The sequence below is a fragment of the Oryzias latipes genome, chromosome 14 (genome assembly GCF_053564925.1).
Source record: "Oryzias latipes strain Hd-rR chromosome 14, Olatipes_Hd-rR_3.1".
Lineage (NCBI taxonomy): Eukaryota > Metazoa > Chordata > Actinopteri > Beloniformes > Adrianichthyidae > Oryzias > Oryzias latipes.
In genome coordinates, this window is record NC_136250.1 from 6,915,901 (window position 1) to 6,943,284 (window position 27,384).

The 27,384-nt window shown below is 37.4% G+C and overlaps 1 protein-coding gene across 5 annotated transcripts in view; it reads left to right on the forward strand.

Annotated features, from left to right (window-relative positions):
* gabra1 (gamma-aminobutyric acid type A receptor subunit alpha1) overlaps positions 1-11,076 on the forward strand; it is a 32,318-nt gene extending 21,242 nt beyond the window's left edge. For all 5 annotated transcript variants that reach the window (XM_078930999.1, XM_078931000.1, XM_020699617.3 and 2 more), the window contains 2 exons: positions 6,402-6,604; positions 7,152-11,076. In XM_078930999.1, the coding sequence (XP_078787125.1) occupies positions 6,402-6,604; positions 7,152-7,472 (524 nt within the window). In that variant the 3' untranslated portion in view covers positions 7,473-11,076. The remainder of the gene's footprint in view (positions 1-6,401; positions 6,605-7,151) is intronic.
* The last annotated feature ends 16,308 nt before the right edge of the window (positions 11,077-27,384 follow it).

Below are 27,384 nucleotides of genomic sequence, written 5' to 3' on the forward strand. Positions count from 1 at the left end.
CGTTAAGAACCTTTGTGAATTGGTCTCTAAGTAATACATAAAATATAAATTTTTATTTCATACTTTAGGGACACTAAATGTGTTAAAATGAAATAGTAGTGCAGATGCCAAGTCAGTAGCAAATAAGTCTTTTTGACAGAAAAAAAAAAAGGTTTGATCAAAACTTGGATCCACATCCTTAAATTCTCCCCTTCTTTTATTTTCTATGTGGTGACGCCACACTCTCCACCGGCTCTGGCTATGTCTGTATTCCCTCCATAACCTCTAAAACAAATAGCACGGGACTATCTATTGCCCCGGATTTTAAAAGCAATTTGGACATGTGCCCACTGCCCTTTTTTTTTTTTAATCAGTAAATGTGACGTCACCAATTTTCCAAAGAAAGAACCTAAAAACACGAGCATTTTATGACAACTATTTGTGAATCCACTGTGTTCTGATAATAGAAACATGGATGGTTTATGAGCAAAAAGTAAATTAAAATACTTTTTTTAACAAAAATCATTCAAATGTACGGAGCCCGTGTCCTGACATTAAGATATAAAAATATATCTTGTTCCCACTGATTAATATCTTGTTCCCACAGGTTATTATCTCGTTCGCACGAAATACTATTCCGTTCCCACAAGATACTATTCCGTTCCCACAAGATACTATTGCGTTCCCTCAAAATACTATTCCGTTCCCTCGAAATGATTAACTTGTGCGAACGCAATAATTATGTCGTTCGAACGCAATAATTAATCCGTTCGAACGCAATAATTATTCACGTCATAAGTCATTCACGCGGATATGCCCTCTGTACGCCGGCAAAACTAAGCCGCTTTCAGCGGTAACTTCCGTGTCTCTGTGACCCATATTCGTTCAAAAAAGGAACATGAAAAACAAAAATGATAACTTTATTACCGTCTCAATGAATATAAGAAAAATATCAAAAGATTTATGATAACTAGGCTGCTTTGTCATACGATAGCTCCTGCTAGGCTACTACTAGCTCCGCCGCAGAGCTCTTTGATGTATGCCAGCATTTGGGCAACTGGCTGGTCTGTTGACAGACAGCTGATATTATAGTTTAGGGTCGAATAGGAATAATAATATTCAGGACTTGTCTTTTATTAACTTTAGCAGTCAATCGCATTACATTCGAAGGCTACTATTAGGCTACATGCTAACTGACTAGCCGATCATTTCCTGTTATTAATTTACGTCATAGATTTACAGCAGATACCTTCACATTTCTGTCTGTGTGTGTCTCATTACATTGCATTGAAGACACGGAGGATGTTTAGAGAACAGATTTATTTATTTCAAAAAGCACAAAAGCATCCATCGTATTCACGTTCATTCACATGATGATGATCTGTGGTACGCCCTCAGTCATCTTGCTGCAAAAGCCGCTTCCTGCCGCTACTTCCGTGTCTCTGTGAGCATTCAATAGGGGTAAAAATAAAAGCAAGAATGGTCGATCTGTTATTGTCTCGATGAAAATCTGAAAAATATCATATTAAGCTGGCTGCTTCGCCTAAAGCACTTACCTTTAGCTCGTAGCATAACAACAACAGCGACCACCAGTGTGAGACTGTGTGTGAATGTGTGTGTGACTGGGTGAATGGGTCTGTGACTGTAAAGCGCTTTGTCCTTGTAGGAAGAAAGGCGCTATATAAGTATACGCCATTTACCATTTACCAACAGCAGTACGTCACGTTTCCCAGCATGCCATGCTGCGAATCATTTTTTGAAGTTTTGAAGAACATGCATTTACATCATCTAAACTGACACATCTTCCAGGTATTTGACCCAAAGTAGATTTTTTTGTATGATTTCACCATCAAAAATTTATAGTGCACTATGCTAGGAAGGCTAGAATGCTGGAGCAGGTCAGAAAGAAGACAATTTTCCTGAAAATTCACCCCCGCCAGGCAGGATTAGTCTGTGGTTTATCTGTAATAAAAGGATGATCATTTCACTTGTTTTTTCTTAAGATTGCTTGGATTTTGCAAAAGCTGACAATCAGGGGTTGTATCATCAGAGCAGATGACCAAATGATCGCAACAGTAACCTTGCAGTCCATAAAAAAAGAATAAGCCATTGTATAAAAAGTTGATCTGAACAAGCCCATAATTTAAGCCATGCCTGGAGGACTTTCTTTTCTGATCTATAGCCCTTTGCAGTCAGCTGAGAACCAGCGGCCTACTAGAATGATGGCTCTGACTGCCGTTAAATCACTTTTCTTATCTTATTCTCCCATAAACCTAATAACAAAGTGAGCTTCATGTGTCTCTCAGAAATGTACTTCTGAGCTGTTCACGTCACTTCAAACTTTAGCTTTGCCTGAGGCTGCTGCACCAGCCCTCCAACCGCAGATTGCCCGTTTGCCTCCAAGTTTTTTCCTTTTAATATCCAACTCGCCAAACGTGCTTTATCTTTCTCCACATCTTGACGTTCTTTTTTCCCATTACGCCGCGTGTGTGAGAGCGTTTATAAGTCACTCGGTAAATAAAGGCAAAAATCTCGTTAGACAATATGTAACGTATATATCATGTGTCAGCGCTTGTCCACACAAAGCTAATGAAGTAGAAGCAACCATCAAGAATTGAGTTACGCCACTATTAATCCAGTTAGAACTTTCCAGATCAATGGCTTTGTTCATTAACAGCCTTCAAAGCCTCAAGTGTGTTACTTACAACACGTCAAATAAAGTCATTTAAAACCAGCTTCGGAGCCGTGTTCTAATGAATCAGCTTGCTAGTGTTCTAAACGATTCCTAAATGGGCCAATCACCGAGCAGTCACAGAGGCGGGGTTACGCTCCCTGCAGGTGGAAAACCCAACTGCATTTAAATGGCAGTTTTTTTTATTTTTTTTTAGCAGAAATGCAACATCTGCTACACTTTCACACATGAATGCAGATGAGTGTAAACACACACATGCCACCACCTAATGCAGACTCTCCCTTTTGCATTGATGATCCAGTCCAGGAATCATTATCTTAAATCCAAAAAAAGCCAACTCAAAACATGTTCTTTTTTTATTTATTAATTTATGTGTTTTCCTCTGGTATTAGCACACTGCGGAAGATGGAAGCCCTGTTTCCATGACGACAGAGCTTGTCAAACACAGTAAATATGTGGGATACCAAGCATCAGAGCGTTTTTGCGAGGACTTGTGTAATACCCAGTGGTGCGCCTCAATCCTCCACCATAAAAAGAAGCTGATTTACTGGTAAACAAAATATGTGGCTTGCAGAAGTCTGGTCTCTCTTCCAATGTTGCACATTCATTTCTCTAGGATAGCACAATATGGGGTACACAAGGCTAAAAATCTCGTTTAACATTAAATCCATTTGAAAAAAAAGCATTTTATTAAAGTTCTTCTGAGTCTTACATCTTGAATTATTCTAAAAGTGTTCCCAGTAGTCTTTTAATTATTATTATGCTGTTTTTAGACAACAGTTTTCTTGGGCAAGGTTTAAGAGGGACAGGAGTTCATCAGAAATTTGTCTGAGTTGTGGGCGGGGCTATTGGCGCAGAGTAGGCATGTGCTCATTTTCACATCATGCCTTTGTTCCCACGCTCGCCTGCTAGCTTCCAGCCCCCACAACCGCAAACTAACATTACCGGTGCAACGAAAGTGGTCAGCAATATTGCAGCTATCCAGCTGTAGATGCCAGCTCAGACGAGGAGAACAGTGACGTAGGATGATCTAGTCTTCTACAAGTGGATGCATTGGAATGGAGCGGAGCAGGGAGCTTGTGGAATGTAGTTTGTACGTAAGCTTTTTCAAAGGCCATATTTGATCTGCTCCTGATTTACATCGATTTGTATAAAGAAAAACTCAATTATACCCAATTTTAATCTTTATTGTTGGGATATATCCTCCATCATGAGAAAAATGCCACAAAAACATGTTGGAACACCAAAAGCACCATTTTCATTGGAGTGGGTCTTGTAAAGCTTAAGCCCAGGATCATAGAGGGGAATTTAAATTTAATGTTTTTAGACATATATTTGCAAACAAGACACTATAAGACAAATGATCTCACAAATAAGATTAAAGACAATTTATTTCTGCCTTCAATTTTCAGATAGACCACTAAAGCTGATGGCTAATAAGAATTGCAGATAAGATCAAAGAGCTGTTAAAAGCCAAATTCTTGCACACGCCATTTTGACATAGCTCATGTGAATTTCTTACTAAAAAAAGGGATCCTTGCGTGGTGGTTGTGTAACATATCCTGGCCCTGAACAGCTGGCTCACCATCACATTGTAGTGAAACAGATGACCTCTTTTCTCCTCAAGAAGAGAAACATGTCATAACGCTCCTAATTACTCATTTTTCCTCTCTAGCTGTTTTAGGATAACACTGGTGCAACTGTCGGTCACAGCTGATCAGCTCTAGGACATATTGTACAACCGCTGCGCAGTAACTCACATGGATCTTTGGTGTGGAAAATGTAGTGTCTGAAACAAAAGATGCATCAATTTGTGCAAATGTCCACAATATGATGTTTGGTTGAAAATATAGCAGATTGATGTTGTTTTTAAGGTTACATTATTCGCTCTCAGTAGCTGTCACTTTGTTTTTTTACCTGTCAGATTTCAGTATTGTACCTCCAAGTAATTCCCTAACGCTAACAAAAATAGTTATAGTATATCCTTAAAAAACAACAACAATGGGTTTACTAATTTAGAAACAAAACATGAAACACGTTCATCTCTTTTGCATTCTTATTCTCAGTCCGAGGAGGCAAGCACTTTGTAAAGCCAGGCTTAGCATAATACTTTCAGAAAGAGATATTTGCACGTGAAAAATCATCACCTGATGTTTTCATATACTCCCTTGGAAAACATTTTTATACACATAAATCAAAAAACCAAGCAATGACCCACTTCTCAGTTGCTGCAGTGCACAACACACATTCAGCGATATAATGTAACCAAATTGAAACACACGCAAAGCAGTTATGTTTTAAAGGTATATCAGGGTGTTTATTGTATGAAAATGACATGGAAATCAATAGAACTGCATTTGTTTTGCTTGTAAATGAGAAGAAAAAGTCAATTTTAACACCAAATTACTTCAGAATAAATACATTTAACCCACATATTAGCGTTTTCCCCTTAGAGTCCTCAATAACTAGAAATGCTTGACAATAGACTTCTTATTCCTGCAATAAACTAATCATAAATGATTGGCCTATTACAAAAGTAATAGTAAAAAAAAGCATTTGGGGTTCAAGTTAGCAGTAAGTGATAAAAGCAGGTTAAAAAGAGTGGGAGGAAGAAAACTCTGTGACTCATCACTTCACTAAAAAGGGTTTGAGGTGAAAATTCCGATTTTTGTTTTTGTTTTTGTCAGGACTATTGCATGAGCAAAAACTCAGGATATTTATGCTAATCGTCTTAAGTATGTGTGTGTTAAATAACAGCACCAAGAAATAAGAACTTCACCTATTATTGGTGTCAGCAGCGAGTGATAAATGTACGTTAAAGGAAGGAACTCTGTGACTCATCACTTCACTAAAAAGGGTTGGAAGGAAAAAAATCAGATTTCTTTTTTTTTCCCCTCAGGTCTCTTGCATGTGAAAAAAAAATTCAAAAAAGTTAAATTTTAGTACTAGTACCAACGTTTTTTTGAGAGAATAAATGAAATTTTTAGCTTAGCATATTGATTCTAACTGTCTGAAGTATGTGTGAGATATTACAGCACCTAGAAATGAGAATTTCACCCATTATTGGTGTCATAAAACATGTAACTTATTACCAAAATACAAGCTAAAGAATTTTTGCCAGAAAACATTTAGGTTTTTTACTGTTAACAGTAATAAATAGATCTAGAAAATTGAAAGCATATAAATACATTTTCTCATAAGTGTATGTGCCATACAATGGATTACAGACTCATTCTTGATGGTTGAAGAGGCAGAAATGTGGGGGTGGTTGGTGGCATTTGTTCTGAGGATCCAAGTGGGATGACCATCCCACACAGCATTTGCAATATTTTCTGTCATCACTCCCAACTGATCAGTGACTAGTATGGGGGAAAAATAGTAGTTGAGACATCAATTAATATCAAATTTAATATCAAAAAGTGGTTTGTCATCAAAGTCCTGACCACAATTTTAAGTATTTGAATTTACTGATGTTTAATTTATTTTTTCACTTTTTATTTTATTTTAATTTCTTTCTTTGCAGCAAAAGATGTTAAACCACTATAAATGAATGTTGGTACCCAAATTCAGCTGATTTGCCTTTTTAGTTTTGAATCAACCAAAAAGGATTATATTTCTAATGAATTCCAATGCATTTGACTGAAAATCAACTTCCGGATTATCACTATGAATACCACAGTTAGTGTTCTAAGAATTATCACATATCTATTTTATCTGTCTCCTCCTGCAGGTGTGACCACTGTCCTGACCATGACCACTCTGAGTATCAGCGCCAGGAACTCTCTGCCTAAAGTGGCCTACGCCACAGCTATGGACTGGTTCATCGCCGTTTGCTATGCCTTTGTTTTCTCAGCACTCATCGAGTTTGCCACAGTTAACTATTTCACCAAGAGAGGTTATGCTTGGGACGGAAAAAGCGTTGTGCCCGAGAAGGTAGCCCTCTCCAATTTTCTGTCCTAACTTTCTGCTATATTGTACTAAAGTTTGACTATTTCTGATAAGTGAGAGACCAAACAACCTGACATTCTAATAAGATAAGAAAATGTTTCTAGATTATATAAAATTATTTTCCAAATATTATTCAAAACTCCAATCTTTAATGCATTTGTCATGTTGTTAGCTGGTGCTGCAGCAGAGCTGTGTTCGTATATATAACACGTCGAATCACGCAGAATACATTGTCTTGGTGTCTCCAGCTCATGTAGAAGAAAATTCTATTTGAAAAACATGACACAAACATTAATAGTTTGAGGTTCATCTGTGCTTTCTGTCTTTTTGCTGCACTTAGCAGCTCCACAGTCGTTTCTTGAACAAACCTAAGAAGATTGTTTTATTTTTTTGCCGTAATCACACAAAAGCCCAACTGGTATCTTTAAAATAATCATGTAACAAACTTCATTTAATAACCAATCTAATCTCATTACAAATGTAGACTAATGTTATTTTTCCTATGTTCTTTTTCTCCCAACAATATAATCAGCAAAAGAAAAAGAAGGAGTCTCTGCTAAAAAAGAACAACACCACAGCCTACCCGCCTGCAACAGCTACACCGTTCGCTCCCAACCCTGCCAGGAACCCAGGCTTGGCCACCATTGCCAAAAGTGCCCCTCCACCCCCAGATGAGCCCAAGGAGGAGCCAAAACCCAAACCCCCAGAGGCCAAGAAGACCTTTAACAGTGTGAGCAAGATTGACAGGATTGCCAGAATAGCCTTCCCTCTGCTTTTTGGAACCTTCAACTTGGTCTACTGGGCAACCTACTTGAATAAGAAGCCCAAATTGCAGGGGATGAATCCAACCTAATCCATGTTTCCTCCCTTTTCAATTCCATCTTATTTCTTATTCTTCTTACAAAATGTCTTTTTTTTTCTTATTCTCTTTTTTTTGTTTGTTTTTAATGATAAATATCGTGTCAATGCTGGTTTGAATTCCCATTTCTGAAATTGCTTCTGTGTTTATCTACATTTTGATGGTTTGAAAAAAAAAAGAAAAAAAAAAAAGAACAATACAGAAAAAAGAACAAAGATAACAAAAAGTATAAATGTCTGAAAGGGGTTTGTCAGGTCTAAGATGATGCCATACAATGCCACCATAAATATCTAGCCAAGAGAATGCTATTCTAAACTGCACATAGCCCAAACAGGTGGAGGGGCGGGGTATTTCTGGGTTTGTTTTTTATTTAATTTTCTTTTTTTTATGTGGAATCACTGGCACGTTGAAAGGCACTTCTGTACATGCATGGGCAGGGCATCTTGTTTGTTCATATTTATTTATTTATCTAAGTACAATGGACTGCTGGCTTTATTTCTTTGGGATCAGCAGTGCTCAGTCATTTCAAGACCTCTTCCATCCTCTGTAGATGTTTTATGAAGCTATCTCATACTTCAAGTTGTTTTATAGTTTCTGCAATAGCAATAAAACATGTCTCCGTGGACACTGTTTATTTAGGGATCACAGAGTACTAAGTTCCATTATCCCCGTGCTAAGCATTGAAAACATATTGATTTCTCTTATTGCATTGTAAATATTATCAATGTTCGAGATGTCTATATTACGTTTAAATTTTGCAAAGTGTATTTAACGAGTATAATATCTAAATTCATGGAAACTTACACTTTTTTTAAGCATAGTTTCCATAAAAAATAGTATATATTGGGCTTTGTCATGCTTAAGTGACTGTTTTTTACCCAGTTCACGTCCATGTTAAGTTGAAAATTACACAGCTGTGTAACATATACTAAGACTGGCTAGCTGCAAGCAAGAATGTGGTATTATCTCAAACCCTGGAGCGAGTTTTAAATTCAAAATCAAAAGTGTAGTTTACCTAATTTTATTTGGTTTTATTCACACCTCATCTGTGTCATTATGGGTATTTATTGAAGGACCCTTATTTGTCAAATCAAGATTTGTAGGTTCAGTTTGGGTTCAGTTCCTTTCACATCACAAAAGGGGCGGGGCACACTGAGACGAAGGAGAAGTGCCTTTTCCATTTTCAGAGTTGAAGCTGCGATGGCTCTTACTTTGTTGATTGACGGCGCATCTATATTGTCCATCCCACTGTGTCCCCTGACTGTGTTCACCATAGCCAACACCCCCATCTTCACTGGGTTGAAAAATTGAGACATAACACTCAGAAAGTACCAGCTACACTGCCTTCAGTATCACATGCCCGTTTGGAGTCATCTGTTGCTGCTTGTTGGTGAGCAACAGCCAGAGACAGGGACAAGGACGGAAGGAGACAAAGAGGAGGTAGAGGCTGAGTTGAAGTGGCACTGGGATCTTATGCTAGCCGGCGCTGTGTTTCGCACAGAAGACATGTCTTGTTCTATGATAGTGACGAAGATGAATATATTTTTGTAGCATGATGTCAATCTCTCTTCCGAGAAAAAACAACAGAAACAACAAAGAAAAGTTAGTTTTTGAACATTGCTTGCTTCCTATTCTATTCATTTGAAACTCTTTTCGGCAACGCTTCTTCTCTTATGTGGCGCGTAAAGATTTCTGAACAGTCCATTTTAAATTATGTTTATGTAGCAATATACATTAGTTAGCAAGGGCTTTTCTTGGGACCTGAACCTGACACTCAGTCTGGGGGCGATATCCATTGTAGCTTTGCACTTACCCCTCTGTTGTAGTTTCATCGGAGTGCTGTACCTGGATTTTTAGTGTGGTTTAAAAACCACAGGCAGGACAATGTCAACATTCTGGTTTCTAAAGCCTTCATCTCCCACTCTGACCTTCTTCAGCAGAGTCAGGAGTAGAGATGCAAAGCTCTGCTCCATGGGTTTTCTGTCTTTTAACTGTTTTACAGGACACAGAGCAGACCAAACTGCTTATTAGAAACATGGAGAATTCTCTGCGCTGGTAGAAAAAGATCAGGCAAATACACAAGATAACTGAAATAGAGATTAGCGGTTGTTGCTATTCTTATTTTTTGCATTTTAACTAAAGTCAATTCCCTAGAAGCAGATGTCTACTGCTTACAGCCAAATAACCTAAAGCAGAGGGTCAAGGAACAGTAAAGATCAGGGTAAAGATATGTATAAAGATATTTAAATTTTAAGCTATTGTATCTATATTTATTATCATGAAGAAAAAACATATATGTAAAATACATAATGCATACTGTATTTGATTCTATTACTAAAGATATTAGCTAAGATTATGATAAACATGTTTTTATTATCAACCTATTGTTATGCATTTTGCACATTTAGGAGAAAATAAACATGACATTTATGTAGTTCAGCTTTGTGCTATGCAAAGACAGCTTTGAACCACGCCACTGACCTTCCTACCCCGACCATTCAGCTACTTTAAACAGAAAATAGGAAAAAAAAAATAGCTTTGCTTTTTGTATCAACCGTGCAGCCATTAGCTTCCCCCTCCTCTGATCCCACCGACCCGACCAATCATGGCCATACAGGGTGACATCATAGAAAACAGTGGATTATCTCTTTTATTTGAATTGTCAGAGGTTGAGCGACCATGTCATTCATCGTGGACTGCACTTTTTCACCAGAGACATGCAATAAAAGAGATGGAGGCAGAGAAATCAAGAGCAAAACTGTAACAAGGACACCTACGGGTTTTGAACCTACTTGCTGTTACAGAATTGAAGGGTGGGTGAAAATGTGAATTTGTGAAGACCGTTTTGCTTTGTCTTTGCTTTCCACAGCTCGTCGATGCTAAAAAAAACAACAACAAAAGGGTTCACGGGGGAGTTTGGACTTTGACAAAGGAAATCGTGAATTTTGTACTGAAGTTTTCTGTTGGAAGCATCTTTGCTAAGCTTCTATCTTGTACCTCCAGCAGGACAAAACAAAGGCTGAAGACCATTTCCAAATATTTCTGAGCCAGGTCTTGTTTTGCTACATTTGTTGCTCCACAGAGAGAATGTGAAAAATGAGGCACAGTGCAATCATGAGCTTCCACCTTCTACCCACACACCCATAGGCAGGACATTCATGTAAATATCATATATGTAGGCACATCCGTCTTTTCTGTCATTTGACGCGAGGTCCATTGCAGTTCTCAGCAGCACTTGCTTTCCAAGCTTTCTGAGTCTTTGGTTATACCTACATACAGTACCTACCTGCGTTTTCTTGTATTTTTTATCAAGCAAGATGTTCGGATTTTCACAGAAAAAAATGTAAAAAAAATATTTTCTAAAGCACAAAAGGTAATTAGAAACAACAAACCTACATATGGACATAAAAAAAGACAGAATTTACACAAGCTCACACATCCACATTCAAATGCTGGTAGTTTAATGATCAAGGGTTGTGATTGATGTAGACGAACTGGTAAACCTTCTGTAAATGTTTTTGTTTGTTTCTTTTGGTTATGAAACATCCCTGTAAAATCTGACTCTGCATTAGTCTTTAAATAAAAAGGAAACAAATAACCGGGTGTCCGTCTTTTTGTGAACACGCCAGAACCCTTTCTGGACTATAGTTTCTGCAGGGCGGCTGGAGTTCATCAGAAATTTGCCTCAGAGTTCAATTCAATTGTTTATTTCAAATCAAAACAAAAAATTACATAAAATAAAATAAGTCAATACAAGACTTTGAAAATTTGATTTGAAAGGGGATTGGAAGAAGCTTATGCTTATAGGAATCCAATCCCCCACTCAACACCACTCATAACCGACAACAACAAAATTGAACATTTAACATTATAACGTTAACACACTACATACACAAGACAAAGACAGACAAACATGCCCAAACACTCCGACCACACCCACGTAACAGAGAAAATAAAAAAAGAAAGAAACAGAAAAACCTCAGCCGAAAAAGAAACAAGATCTTGTTACTCTAGCATAAATCCTCTTAAATTTGATTCTGTCAGGTTGGTGTATATGGACAGTGTTTAAGTCCTAATGTTTAGTTACCCAATCCAATATTTCAAGTCCAATTCCCCCTAGATATGAATAAATACACACCAACTTTTATTTTAAGAAATTAAAAACTTTTATGCTCTTGCGGGCTACATAAATTGACATGGCAGGCCACATTTGGCCCGCGGGCCTTGAGTTTGACACATGTGCACTAGACAGTGCGCTTTTTTCTTCCATGATTTGTGATCTTCACTGGTGTCCATGGATAACATGAAATCTTTCCACCTTTATCCACCTTTGTCATGGTAGGAAGAACACGTCAATGTTAGGGTGGGGTCATCTAAGATAGCACAAAGGTTATTATGAGAAAAAGACCACATAAAAATGTTAAAATCACCAAAAACATGATTGTCATCAGAGTGGTTCTTTAGCATGTATCTAGATAGATAGATAGATAGATGACTTTATTAATCCCACAATGGGGAAATTTCATTTATCTGTGGCAGCAACACGACATTCAGAAATAATCTATATAATATAACATCAATAAAGGACATCACAAATTACATTTATATTAGATAATTAAAAATATTACTAAAATTATTATGAAAAATTATTATCAAAAATGAGATTCTTATTAAATAAAGAAATAAATATTAAATAAATACAGCTGCAAAAGTGTAAAAAACATGCGGTCTGCAAAACATGTAAACTGTAAAAAAACATTACAATTTTTTTCAAAATACAGAAATAGCTAATGAAGTTCACACCAAGAACAAAAACAAACAACTGTTCAGGAACAAAAAACAATTTAAAATTGAAAAACAACAACTACAACAAAAGTAAATGAATCAATGACTAAACAGAAAAACACCCCTGGGACCGTGGAGTGTCACTTTGACACGGTGTTGTACAGTCTGATGGCTGTGGGGAGGAATGACCTGCGGTAGCGCTCCTTCCTACACTGAGGGTGCAACAGTCTTGTGCTGAAGGAGCTGGTCAGCGCCTCTACAGTTTGGTGCAGGGGGTGGGAGGGGTTATCCATGATGGATGTCAGCTTAGCTAACATCCTCCTGTCCGCCACCTCCTCGATGGACTCAAGTGTGCAGCCCAGGACAGAGCCGGCCCTCCTAACCAGTTTGTTAAGCCTCTTCAAGTCTCTGCCTGCACTGCCCCTCGCCCAGCACACAATTCCATAAAGGACCACTGAGGCCACCACAGTGTCGTAAAAGGTCCTCAGCAGCTGTCTGCACACGCCAAAGGACCTCAGTCTCCTCAGCAGGTGAAGGCGACTCTGGCCCCTCCTGTAAAAAAAAAAAGCACATTTCACAAAAATATTCAGAGGGCTAAATAATTTGAGCTCCCCTTCATGTTTTGATCTTTTTAACATGTCTAAATGAGTATATTATATAAATATTTTCACAGACATGTATTCCTAAAAATGCACATGTTTATCTGTTTATTTTAGAACATTTTTCTGCCTTTGCTTTTTTTTTTTTTTTACTTTATAGTGATGAGGTTTATTTGTATCTAGGTTTGCTCCCTCTTAATTGCCAACACCTACATTTTGTTATTTGCCTCCCCTGTTATTATTCAGTTGTCACTGATTTTCATTCAATTTTTTATGTTTTCTCTGCTTTTTCTGTAAAAAACCATTTCAGATTAATTTGTTTTTAGACAGTTACCCTTTTTGACAATTCAGTAAATATATTTTCTTCTTATCTAGGTTAAATCCCATAATGTGACGCAAAATGTAACATTTAGGAGCAGTGGCTATTATTTATATCTTTGGTTAACCTACGATCAATACAGAACCGTTTATATGGCATGTTAATGGGTTTTGGTATTTTATTAATTTCTCCTTGATCCTTTAAATCTCTCACAATCACCAAATCTCAGGATTTTTTTTTATTTCAAAATTCTATCAGAATTAGGGACTAAACTTCTGTAAAACCTGTCTTATTGAAACCTTAACATAACAAAAGTCAAAACTATTGGAATTGATCAAGACAAAGTAAAGTATATTTTAACACAAACATAATATATATATATATATATATATATATATATATATATATATATATATATATATATAAAACGCCCCTCTCACCCTCCGCGGGTGGTTTCTCCTCCAGGCTTGGGTCCTCTACCAGAGGCATGGGAGATTGAGGGTCCTGCGCAGTCTCTTAGCTGTTTCTAGCAATGCGCTTTTCTGGACTGAGAGGTCTGAGGTCTTTCCAGGTATCTGTTGTAGCCACTCTTCCAGCTTGGGGGTTACTGCCCCGAGTGCTCCAATTACCACAGGCACCACCGTCACCTTCACTTTCCAGGCTTTCTCCAGTTCTTCTCTGAGTCCCTGGTATTTCTCCAGTTTCTCATGTTCCTTCTTCCTGATGTTCCCATCGCTTGGCACTGCCACATCCACCACAACGGCTTTCCTCTGTTCTTTATCCACCACTACAATGTCTGGTTGGTTCACCATTACCATCCTATTAGTCTGGATCTGGAAGTCCCACAGGATCTTTGCCCTCTCATTCTCTACCACCTTCGGAGGTGTTTCCCATTTTGACCTTGGGGTTTCCAGTCCATATTCTGCACACATGTTCCTGTATATTATTCCAGCCACTTGATTGTGGCCCTCCATGTATGCTTTCCCTGCCAGTATCTTACACCCTGCAGTTATGTGCTGGATTGTTTCAGGCGCCTCTTTGCACAGCCTACACCTTGGGTCTTGTCTGGTGTGGTAGATCTGAGCCTCTATTGCTCTGGTGCTCAGGGCTTGTTCCTGGGCTGCCAGGATGAGCGCTTCAGTACTGTCCTGTAGGCCAGCCCTTTCTAGCCATTGGTAGGACTTCTTGATATCAGCCACTTCAGTTATGGTCCTGCAGGGTATCTGATAACTGGCAGTGCGTAACTGTGCGTAGACCCAGACCTTGTTTGGCCGGGCGACGTCTGAGCCGGCATGACATGTGGTACATTGTCTCTCGTATTGTGAGGTAGGCATTAACGTTAAGGGTCTTGCCCAAGGACCCTCACTGGGTGATGTAATTGCCCGTCTTTGTTATGGTAATTGCTCCATTGCTACACTTCCAAGTGTTCGTTCCGCCCTGGGAATCGAACCCGGGTTTCATATATATATATATATATATATATATATATATATATATATATATATATATATATATATATATATATATATATATATATATATATAACCTGCAGTATCTTAGCTGTTCCTAGCACTGCGCTTTTCTGGACTGAGAGGTCTGAGGTCTTTCCAGGTATCTGTTGTAGCCACTCCTCCAGCTTGGGGGTTACTGCCCCGAGTGCTCCAATTACCACAGGCACCACTGTCACCTTCACTTTCCAGGCTTTCTCCAGTTCTTCTCTGAGTCCCTGATTTTATATATATATATATATGTATATATATATATATACATATATATATATATATATACATATACGGTATATATCAAAAGGCAAAATAGTATGAGTGTTTGCGTGCTGACTGGTGTTAATAATTGAAGTGGTTTAGAATCTGCACAGTGTTTTGTGCTTCATATTTTTCCTCATATTCCTCCAACTGTGCTCTGGCTGCTTCTGCTTTAAAAGCATCCACATTATCCAAGTCTTCTCCCACTGTGCCATGAGACTTCAGGTGCTGAGGAACGTGTGCTTCTCCTTTAGAAAGCTTGTGAGCTTCCATTCCCTCAAAGTGTTATGTAACAAAGCTGCTTCTCTCTGGCAGGAGCTTATTGCAACGTCTCTTTGTGATTCTTCTCTTCACCTCTCTTTGTCATTTCTCACCCTAAATATTTTACCTTTTTGGGTTTGGGGATGCTTCCTATAAACATGCAGTGTTTGCACTTTGATTTTGGGCTCAAACATTCAGAAGCTTTGTTTGTTTTTGTTTTTTTACTTGCATACAAAGCTGTGAATTAGCCTTTTTCCCTGTTTTGGCCAAAAAATCAAAATAAAACAGATATAAAAATAATAAAACATACCAAATGTGTATAGGGACTTATGTCACACATAACTAAAAGAGCAATGTGAATGTAGAAAGTAATTAAAAACAGGCACACACACATCCAACACTGTTACCAACACATTTCGAAAATACACAGGCTGAGCATTTTTTTATGCAGACTCCTGGCCATCTACATCAATTCCCAATTCAAAGGGTAGCTTTAGCATGTTTTGCTTATGCAGTTTTTCTTCATGAATTGACAAAAACAAGTTCCATGACCAGAGAAGGTTTTCTGTCTGAGGACAAATGGCAAAGCAGACACAGTGACACATTTCCCCAGGTAAATACAGTTTTACAGTTCATCTGTTGCTGTTGCGCTGTTTTGTTTGTTTTTGTTTTTTTCATCACACTGGGTTCTGCATCCGATTGGCTATTGACCTGGTCAATGTTCATGTTTTCAACTTGCAGGTTCTAGTCTTACTCAGACAGGCAATGGCCTTGGATCTTGACATTTTCATGTTTCTTGTGAATAAATACATTATAAAATGGAGTTTTAAAATGAGAAAAAATCACGAGGAATCTCTGTTGAGTTTGGTGAGGTAAAGCAATTCTCATAATCTACAGTATGTGGACATTGATTGTTTTACAAATTAATGTGATTGTATTTACAAATAAAAACAGGAAATCAGTATATATTCTGTGTATTTTGATCTCCCGTCAGGGTTCATCACTCATCTGTCTTTATCTAATTCTAACTTATCCATTTTCCTTGCTCAAACCAATCACCTCCATATCCTCTTTGACCAGACCTCTATGGTCTACTTTTATTCCTGGTAGCTACCTCGGCTTCACTGTCCCTCCTCTCAAACTATCTCAATCTCTCCTAAATGCATTGATACCTCCACTAGTTTGTTGTCAGGACCAAATGCCTTCCCCCTCTTCATCTTCCTCAATGCCCTCCTTTACTGATCTTTGCTACTTCCTGCTCCTCAACAGCCACCTCCTCTATGTAGCACATTTCTCATTCACAAGTTCTTCCTGGTACTCTTTCCATCACACTTGTGGAACTTGTCAACACTTTTCCATCCCTGCGTCTGATCTCCACAACCGGCTGCACCCCCATCCATCTCTGTTGCTCTGTTTGGGCTTTTTGCCACCTCCACCTTTACTTTGTGCTGTATTTGCCTGTACTCCTGTCTGCTCTGTTACGAGTCTCCCCCCTATTTTTTTTTCAAATATTCTTCTGGCTTCATTGGACCAGGACATGCTGTGTGCAAGTCAAGTTTGAAGAAGCTGGTACAAAAAGTTGGACCTTTAAATCAAAGCCCATTGTTCTCAACCCGGTAAAGGAGGTTTGCACTCTATGTAGATTAAAATATCCTACCACAAGACAGGGAGTTCAAGTATCTTGGTGTGTTAAGCTGGGCTAATTTTCTAGTGAATCCCCACTTCCCCTATGGCTGGCAATGAGCTTTGAGATATAACCAGAAGGATAAGATCCCATATATAAGAGGCAGAAATGGGTTTCCTCGGCAGGGGGCCTCATCTTAGAGGGGGTGTAAGAACCCAGGAGTTACCCTGGAAAAGTTTGTAGTAGAGCCGATACCTCATTGACACCTCCCTGGGGAGGTCTTCCAGGAATATCGATGCAAGGGAGGAGGCCCAGAAGATAAAATAATAGGCATTTTGTAGTTAAAATAAACAATAATCCAAAACAAACAACAACAAAAAAACATACTTTATCAAAGGGAAACTTTAAAAAAAAAAGTTGTTGTGTAATTTGTATTTTGGTGCAACTTGTTTAACTTTCCATGTTTTTGACACTAAATGCTAAATGTATTTAAGAAATATATCCATTATATACATGATTTTATTTTTTCCGTCTTGAACATTTTTATTTGTTTGTTCTTTGCTGCTATACTCATATCAAATGAGAGTATTTTACATTAAATTTACATAAACACAAATTTGTAGAATATTTTTTTTTTATTCATCCATCCATTTTATTTAGCCCACTTTATCCCATACGGGGTCAAGGGGTTGCTGGAGCCTTCTGTTGGGCAAAGGAGGGGTACATCCTGGAAAGGTCACCAGTCTGTTGCAGCGGGATTTAATTTGATTTAGAATGGTTTATTTCAAGCAATCAAGTAAGAATAATACACAAAAACATTACAATCAGCATTTATGCATTCATACAATGACGTATCAAACTTAGGATAATTAAACATAAAATTAAATATTGCTTGAAAGGGAGTGGAAGGAAGCGAATTTATATAATCCCACCCCTGTGCAACCATAACCATTTTTTTACATGATTTATCAATATCCAGTTCCTAACTTTTATCAGACAGAATTAAGAATCCTTAGGTAGCAATAAAGCACATGACAAAGATGAATTACTTAATTATTATGTAAAAAATAACTATTTTAGAAATCACAATGGTAAATGCACATCAGTTATATAAAATATATGCAGATTATGTTCCTTATAAAAATCATGTAAATGATTAAAAAATAATACTATATCAGTAAAATAGACACTGTTTCAAAAAAATTATCAAGTATCAAAAGTTAAAAATCTGCAAATTATGTTTCATTAGGAAAAATCATGAATCAATTTTCAGTTTTTGGAACAAGTTAAGTAATATAATAAGTAATCAATCAATTTAACCATCATCAATAATTGATTAAGCATTTTTTATTTATTACATTTTTTAATTTATTCATTTATTTTTTATTTAATCAATATTGGTAATATTGATTTATTAAATTTCCCATTTTCTTTTTCAAATATTACACATAAGGTTAAATTAAAATTGAGTTTCCATGAAAGAAAAGAGAACCTAATATGTTGAATTAAAATGTTTTCTTCTCCCAATAGGTAGATTCCAACTTTTTCAAAAGGAAAATTCTGACTTTTCTTGCCTAATGGACGGACAACAATGTCAAAAAACAATTACTTATGTTTCACAGCAATTCAAATGTCAGAGTTATTCTAGATTTCTGACAATAAATACACTGTGTTTTTTCTTTCTTTTTTTTAATGAAAGTTTTCATTCTGCCTTGAGAACGACGGAAGACTAGCTACAAATTCAATTTGTCTTTGTTGGTCTTATCCAATGTATGCTGTGCCACACTCAACTCTTCAGACTTCACATTTTCAAGCAGAAGCCTTATCACAGACTCAAATCTTCTGGAATTTGTTCCCTTCAATTGCTTTCTGTCTCTCTACCCAATCCCAAGTTGAAAGACTCGATTGATTACTTGGGCAGATATCTGGATCTGTGATGTGTTTTTCTACTTTTACTTTAACTAAAGTTCACCATCACTTCTGAATGAGGTCCAAAACTAGTGTTGATGACAAATTTGAAATATTCTAAAACTAATCATTTGAATGTACTATATATTGTTTATTATTAAGGCAGCATGGCTACCATTCAATTGGAGAAGGTTTAATTTTTTTTATGTTTTAAAACTTGAATACTTTCCAGCGTTGCCTTTACCATTGTCCTCAATTCCAGTTATACTCTCTCAAGGAAAGAACAGATAAAAGGTTTGAGAGAAATCCGAAATCCTATTGAAATGTGAAGATTAAAAAATCAAGAGTCTAGATGGAGGTTTTTTTTTATGGTTTTTGCTAAAGATATAAAAGACCCTATGAACGGGGCAGAACGTGCAAAACAGATGCATTGAGAATTTTAATCTCACGATCATCTGCCTGCTTTTTTATGGAAACAGCAGTTTGTTACCTTTGCTCTAACAGATGGGTTCAGGCTGGAAAATGGGCACATGTGACCAGCATGAACATTGTGTGGAAAACTGCTAAGTTTTTTGCAAATGTTTGTTTTTAATCAAGTAGTGTATGTGTATACACCTAGTGGCATTACTTTAAAAAAAGGCTGTAATAAAAAAAAAACAATCGAATGGCAATCAAACTGGTAAACGTTTAAGCTGAGATTCTGTTTTCATAATTTAACACAAAGCAGGAAGCAGCAAACGTTGCAGTTCCACCAGAGACCACCGGAGGCTGAAAGAACCAGAAACCACTGACTAATATATTTGAAAGTCTTATTTTACATCGGAAATTTTAAATATTTTTTAAATATTCTAGTCCAACGAATAATGTTGAAATACGTATTTGTCTATAACACACACAGGCACACGCACAACAATTTTAGTTATTAGCATATTACCATTACCACCCATATTTCGATCACTCACAGAATCATCTTTCTTACTATTTTCTTGTGCTTTTTTGCATCCTTCTGATGTTTTCTTTTCTTGTTCTTTTTCTATGGTATCTGTGACTATAGATATAAAATCAAATTTATGATGTAATCTGCTATACATACACTTTTTTTTAAATTATTTGTACAACAATTGTAGAATATAAATAGACTACCTACATTAGATGGCAATCAGGTCAGTGTGACTTGTAGTTTCATTTCTGAAAAGATGTAACTGATCACATGGCTTTAGCTGCCTTATAGCATGGGGATGATGTGTGGATCTGTATAGCAATGGTAGACGGGAGGCAAACTTTCCTAACTTTCTGCCTTTTAAAACTGTTTTGCGTGTCAGTTTTAAAATGGACAGTTTTCATCTGTCACAGAAAACTCCATGTAGAAGCCTCAGGGTTTCAACAAATGTTCATGCAGACAAACTACAATGTGCTGCAAATGTGTGATGCAGATCATCTGTGATTTGCAAGTCTCTAAATAGGAAATCCATTCAGCACATCTTGACCTACTTTTTAAAAAGTATGTGAGTTGCAAAACTTGTGCTGCAGGTTTTACGCAAAAACAACAACAAAAAAGAAGAAATGCGGACAGAAAAAAACCTTCATGCAAAAGGATTTAACTTTTTCATCCCTTGTGCTATCCTAGATATTTGAACATTGGGAGTTGGGTCAACTAGACCCACTAGACAGTGCGCTGAACCTTTTTTCTTCAATGATTTGTGATCTTCTCTGGTGTCCATGGATTCCATGAAATCTTTCCACCTTTATCCACCTTTGTCATGGTAGGGAGAACACGTCAATGTAAGGGTGGGGTCATCTAAGATAGCACAAGGGTTAAAAATAGAGACAACTAAAAATTGCACAAAAAGTTTAAACTGCATAAACTTTGCTGAAAAGAATGAAAAATCGAATCCACAATTGAATGGTGAGAAATTAGCTTGTAACTGCGTGAATAATCCTGCCTTTTAATGCTTCATAATTTGTCTCAGAAAAGCTACTTTTTCAGTCGACAAAAATATGTAAACCATATTGGACTGTGAATTGAAAAAATTAGTCTTTGAAAAGGTAGAACCACTGGATTGCAGTGGATCATTTCTTTTAGAATGTCCCAGTTAGTGGAACTACTCCTACAGAGTTAATTTCACAGTGAAACAGCATTGTTTTTGTGACCAACTCTGCTCTGTTTTACAAGGACAATTTGTCCGACAGATGTTACTGATTTGATGCCCCTTTAAACATTGTCGGGGAATGGTTGTGTGACATGTAAGTCATCTATCAAAATACCTGGAGTGATTGCAGAGTTTGTGATCTTTACTTCAGACTTGACTCTGCATCTGTGATTTGTTCATTTTCAGACGGCATGACAGTACTTCCCAGAGGCGCTCCACTTCACGGCATGAGATTTTCACAAATTACCATGACACAAAGCAGCCACGTATCCAACATTAACCTCAAATGTGCTTAGATAGAAATATTAAAGAGAGAGGAAGCCTCTCCTGGGGCTTTCTTACCATTTCATTACCATTTCTCACTTCTTTTTTTTCCAATTTCTTTCTAAAAAAAACACAACTTGGTCACGTCTACTAGTGGAAGCAGATTTTAGCCCACAAGCCGTTCTTTGGCAATAAGGATAATGTTAGTCATATAACATGACATTTGGAGAGCCACCACAGTGACAGGTTTATCTAAATGGGCTTGTCGTTGTGTCTTGAGGAAGGGGCCCATGATAATGATGCTGGAAGCAGCTGTAGGCAAGACTTGTCAGTCCTAAAAAAATACTGTTTAATGGTAAGGATAAGTATGGAAGAGAGAGACTGCAGGCCATCACATCAGCATATTTTCTTCCCTCCACCTTCCATAAAACAACAAAGGTTTCCTTTTTTTCTTCACTCCTTCAATCATTTATGTTTAAATTCACTTTTTTTAATAGAAAAAGTGATCCTTATCAGTTTTCATCCCCAGAATTTGTGTGTTTTCAAATCCTTTTTTTTCATTTATTTGCATCAACATTAATGTTCATGTTGCAGGTAACATTTTGTCTCTCAGCTCTTTAGAGAAAGTCAAGTTTCTTCTCAGTTTGGAGCAAGCACAGGAAAAAGTGAAAGCAGAAAAGAAACTGAACTGAATGGCAATCGAATTGGAGCTCAGAAGAAGGGAGGTGGAGTGGAAGAGGACGAGAGCACACAACAGTATTTAAGATGATAGATTAAAGAAAAGGATGAGATGATCAACAAGAACGAGAGAGGGTCCAGGGGGAGAATAAGTCTGAGAAAGTTGAAGAACAAGGACAAGAAGAGATGGAGGAAAAAAGAGAGCAGTTTTAAAGGAAAGTGAAGAACAAAAGCTTGGATTTTGTGGAGGTGACTTTAGGGATGTGGGAGTTGACAACAGGGTAAAAAAGGGATGGGGGAACCAGACGGAGGGAGAAGTCGTGAAATACTAAATTTTATGAGTTATATAATTAATAATGGATATATAATGGATTTCAAGTAATCCATGGACACCAGTGAGGTTCACAAATCATTGAAGAAAAAAGGATCAGCGCACTATCTAGTGGGTCTAGATGACCCAACTCCCAACGTTAAAGTGCCTAGGATAGCACAAGGGTTACGCATACACCCACTGGCCACTTTTTTAGGTACACCTTGCTAGTACCGCGTTGGACCCCTTTTGCCTTCAGAACTGCCTTGATCCTTTGTAGCATCTATCCAACAAGGTACTGGAAACATTCCTCTGAGAATTCGGTCCATATTGACACAGTAGCATCATGCAGTTGCTGCAGATTTGTCGGCTGTACATTCATGATGTCAGATGTGCTCTATTGGGTTAAGATCTGTTGACGGTGGAGGCCATTTGAATCCAGTGTGATGACATTGTCATCAAAGTGTTCCAAAAAATGATCCCACACACCATTACACCACCAGCAGCCTGAACCATTGATACAAGGCTGGATCGATCCATGCTTTCATGTTGTTGAAGCCAAATTCTGACCCTACCGTCATAGCAGAAATCTAGACTTATCAGACCAGGTAACATTTTTCTAGTCTTCTAATGTACAATTTTGGTGAGTCTGTGCAAATTGTAGCCTCAGTTTCCTGTTTTTATTGGTCTGCTGCTTTTGCAGCCAATCTGCCTCAAGGTTGGACGTGTTGTGTGTTCAGAGATGCTCTTCTGCAGACCTCAGTTGGAACCCGTGGTTATTTTAGTTACTGTTGTCTTTCTATCAGATGGAACCAGTTTGAATATTCTCCACAGACCTCTGGCATGGACAAGGCTAAAAGCGTTTCATTTTAAATTAGCACATTTTCTGATGTCTAATAGAACCAAAACATGCAAACGTTTTTTTTCCACACGTTTTTCAAGCGTGGCCACCTTTCATTAAGACTTGACTTCTATTTGGAGCAAATCTAAGGAAGTGCTGCAGGATTCAGTAGGCATGTTTGCAGCCAACAACTCACTCTCTGCAGTATTACAACCGGATTTATGTGGAACAAATCTGACCGCATGCTGTTTTGCATTACATGCAAACAATGGCCTGAGCTGCAGTTCTGCTTTAGTAAGCTGGTCGGCAACACAATCAGTAAACGTCCTTGAAGGTCAAAGCATAAATACTTCTAAAAATCAACATGTGGGCTGTTCAGAACTACTTTTTGTTTGTGGACACAAAGTTATTAAAAGGGTACTGTCAATGGGTTTTCAGTTGTACAGTCGAAGTCATAAAGAGTATTGATCCAGTTCTGCCACAATCCCATACCTGACACACCCTGAAAGGCTATTGAGCATGAAGCACATTTATTTGCCAGAAGACAGGCACAAATAACAGACAGCAGCTGTAGATCTGATGCTTTATACTGGCCAGCTCTCAAATGTTCTCCACACATTTGTTTGTGTAGAAGTGCACTGGCTTGTGTGAGTCTTGCCTGAAGCTATGTTGCCTTCGCTTTTCTTTCTTTAAATCAACGCGTGATCCCATATTTACCACGCTCAGTGAAAGCCTCACCTTTTTTACCTTCTCTTTGTCTTTCTACTTCATTCAACATCAGAGTTTGGCCCCCTTTAGGGATTCTTAAACAATCTAGCTTGTTCATTTTTCCATTTTTTCCCTTCTTCCTCCATCTGTTTCATTTTTATTTATTTTTTGTATGTGGCTAGCTTTATCAGACCAACAACATTATGCTTCGTGACAAAGATGTTTACTTAAAAAAGTCAATAAACTCACTTCTGTTGAGACATTAATTTGTTTTATGTTACCATCCGATGTCCAAATCAAACTACTTACTCCAGAAGTAAAACTAATCCTTCAGTGGAGAACAACTTTCCTCTACTTTTTTTCCAATCATAGCCTTTCCACATTACTGCTTCATGGATTTTTAAAAGAGATTTACTCTTTTCACATGGGATTACTCTACAAAACTCACTTCCAAAAAATCTGACACTGTGCCAGATGCAACCTTAATAAATGCAATGACATGTACAAGCACGACAACAACAAAAATCCTATTGTCCTCTTGAGACTGCCTGTTCCAGCCTTAAAAGCACAAATCAATAAAGAACTTGAGGGATAACATGATGTGTAAGCAAACCTGCACACCGTGGAACATTAATCAGACACATAGTTGAAATAATACATCCTTAATATGTTAGACAAATAAAAGAAAACAACCAAATATGGACGCGTTTCCTGTCATATTTTAACAAAATGACTCCTGGAGTCAATACCTGTTATCACCAACCTGTGTTTAGTCCTAGTTTTATCTTTAAATCTATGGTTAAGCTCTAAATCTGTGCCTGTGTGAATGACAGGTGGCAAAAACTGCTGCGTGGAGAATGCCACAGAGAATCTGATCACATTTCACATCACCTCCTGAGGGATGCTTGGAATACTAAAGTATCTATCAGCAGCTGAGGATAAACGCCAGGGATAGTATAAACATCCTGATCAGACATGAAGCTAATCAAATTACCTTGTGCTCACTTCCTGCGTGTCTTTAAAAAAAGCTGTTTAGCATGGGTGACAAAGTGTCAGACAAATTCTGTATATTTGTCTATGTTTTTCTTGTCTGCATTGTTTATAAAATCTTTTTTTCATTTAAAAAAGTGCCACATATAAATGGTTCCTTTACATCCAGGATTAATTGATTCGAATCCAAAATGACTTTTTTAGAGCTGTGGTTTCAACACTCAATCAACATAATCTCAAACACTCAAAATATTAACATTAAATACTTTTAAAGATCCAAAATCTTTAACTTTTTCTGTCAACAAAACTGACAAAAGTGAAATAAGCTTATTTCAAAAAAGATGGTGGGAAGAGAAAAAAAGAATTGACTGAAACAATCATTTTTTTTGTTACTTAGTTAATTAATATTTTAGATTATCCCTTTAAAGTTGATGAATTGACATACATATAGATCGTATTTGTATAATGAAGGATTGATAGAAAATTAAATAAAAAACAATGCAACAATAAACAGTATAGAGTTAGAAATAAAAAAAAAAAACTAAAGTCCTTGGTGTGTAAAATTTATGATCTGGGATTTTTACAGACCCTAAAGCTGCTCTACAGGCAAGATAATAAAATGAAGATTTTATTTTCTTTTTTTCTTCTATGTAGTCCTACTTTGTTTCTGCTCCAATGTTTCTATTAGTTTCTTTGACTTAAGTGTCATAATAATCCTGATTTGGAAAAACCATAGCAAAATCAAAATGTATTAAAATCCTCAAACAATAAAAAATAAATTGCCATTAGCTTGTTTAAAAACCAAAGACCCCGTAAGAAATGAAAAAGTCAGAATAAAGTAGTGGACATTCTGGCTTTTTTGTTGTTTTGGTTAATGAAGGAGCAGCTAAGATGATCTGTGAATTGAATAATCTTCGGAAGACTCTGGAAAAGGTGAGATATGAGCCTCGAAGGTGTGAAAATTGATCTGAAATGGCATAGAAAGAGCACATCTCCAGCTGTAAATCTGGATGATTGGATCCTGCTTTGGGCCAGTGCTGCAGCCAGAGGCATGCAAGATATTTCATTGATTAAAGGAAGCACGGGGAAGCAAACATCATACGACCTCCTGAGCTGAAAATGGTCACTCAAAATCTACAGGCAGCTGACTATTTCAAGGTAAAAGCCTTCCTTATACTCCTCTATTCAAAGAGAAAAATGTGTGAATGGATCCCAAGGGGTAATCTATCTAGTATGTTTTCCTACACAATGGACATGTTTATTTTTAAATATGTATTTGAGTGCAAACTACCGACGATGCTCACTCTTTTTTTTTTTCTTTTGGAATAAAAGCGAGCAGGCTTTGGTCTTTCCAGCTCCATGCCATGTCATTAGCTTCATGAGCTTCTCTTTTCCAACCAGCTCTCCAGAGAGGCTGCTCCCTTTGAAGTTGTTCCCACATTCAAAGATGTGAAGTTACAGCGGTCTGTGGATAAAAAACTTTGTGCTAACACATTCTCCTTTTACCAAAACACAGATGTTTATCACTGCAATTTCATATATCATATGAGGTATCGCCTGCAGCTGTTTCCCTCCAAACCTCAGTCTTAAAAAAATCTTAGTTAAAATGTTGATGGTTGGAACAGCAAACGCTGTAATTGGAGCAGCTCGTGTGTGCACTGTGCACTGAAGGCAATTATTTTCAACACCCACTAAAATGGGAATCATGGATGAACGTTTATTTGTTTCTTCAATCCTTCAGGAACAATTGTTGATCTCACTTATTTATTTGTGTACATAACTCCTTTCACTCGCTGTCAAGCACACCTTTGCTGATACCGATGCAATTTGTTATTGTTAACACGTGCTCCACCCTCAGGCACTGCATCTTTCCCTTTCAGCCGTATCTCACCGCTTTACATGGTGTCACCGCCTCAGACAGACTCACAAATAAAAAACGGGAAGTTTTAAAGGCTGTGGGAATGTCAGGGTGGAGGAGTTTGACAGGGAGACAGCGCCTCCATTATTCATCTGCTCATCTCACTGCAGCAGATCCAGTAGGGGGAGGTGTTGCAGTATCCCATTGGTTGCGTCCTGACTGCTGCAAAAGCCCACCAACTGTAGCACGTTACTTAGACTTCTAATGAGCTAAGAGTGTGTATGACAACCATGAAAATGTTCTTATTAGATTAAAAAATAGTTCCTACTGTGTGTCTCCTGTGAGATTTCCTCTGTGTCTCCTCTCCTTTTGTCTAATTGAGAGGAGACACTTAGATGGAGGGAAGGTACACGTGGAGCACAGCAGGGAAAGAGCTGCTCAAAACCATGAAATGCTTCCCCTCACTTGGGACGTTCTGACATTTTGTTTGTCTTGAAGAGTGAAAGAGAAACACAAGGTTTTAGAAAAAATATCAGACGAGAGGAAAGATGTTTATTTTTAAATTAAAATGATCAAAAACATATGAAAAGACTATGACACGCATGTATGAATCTGATGTTTTTAATTTTAGGAGTTATGTCAGGAATTTAGTCTTTAAAAGTATTTACACTCTTTTTATTTATTTTTTTGTCTGAGCCAGCTGGATATTTTAAGCTTGACCTATGATTTAACATTCTGAAGCATAAGTGACGGTCATGCTAAGTAGATGGTGCAATTCTCCTGACATTCAGATCAGATACTTTCTGTAGTGTGGTTTGGACTTAGAACTAATATTTTGAAGAAAATAA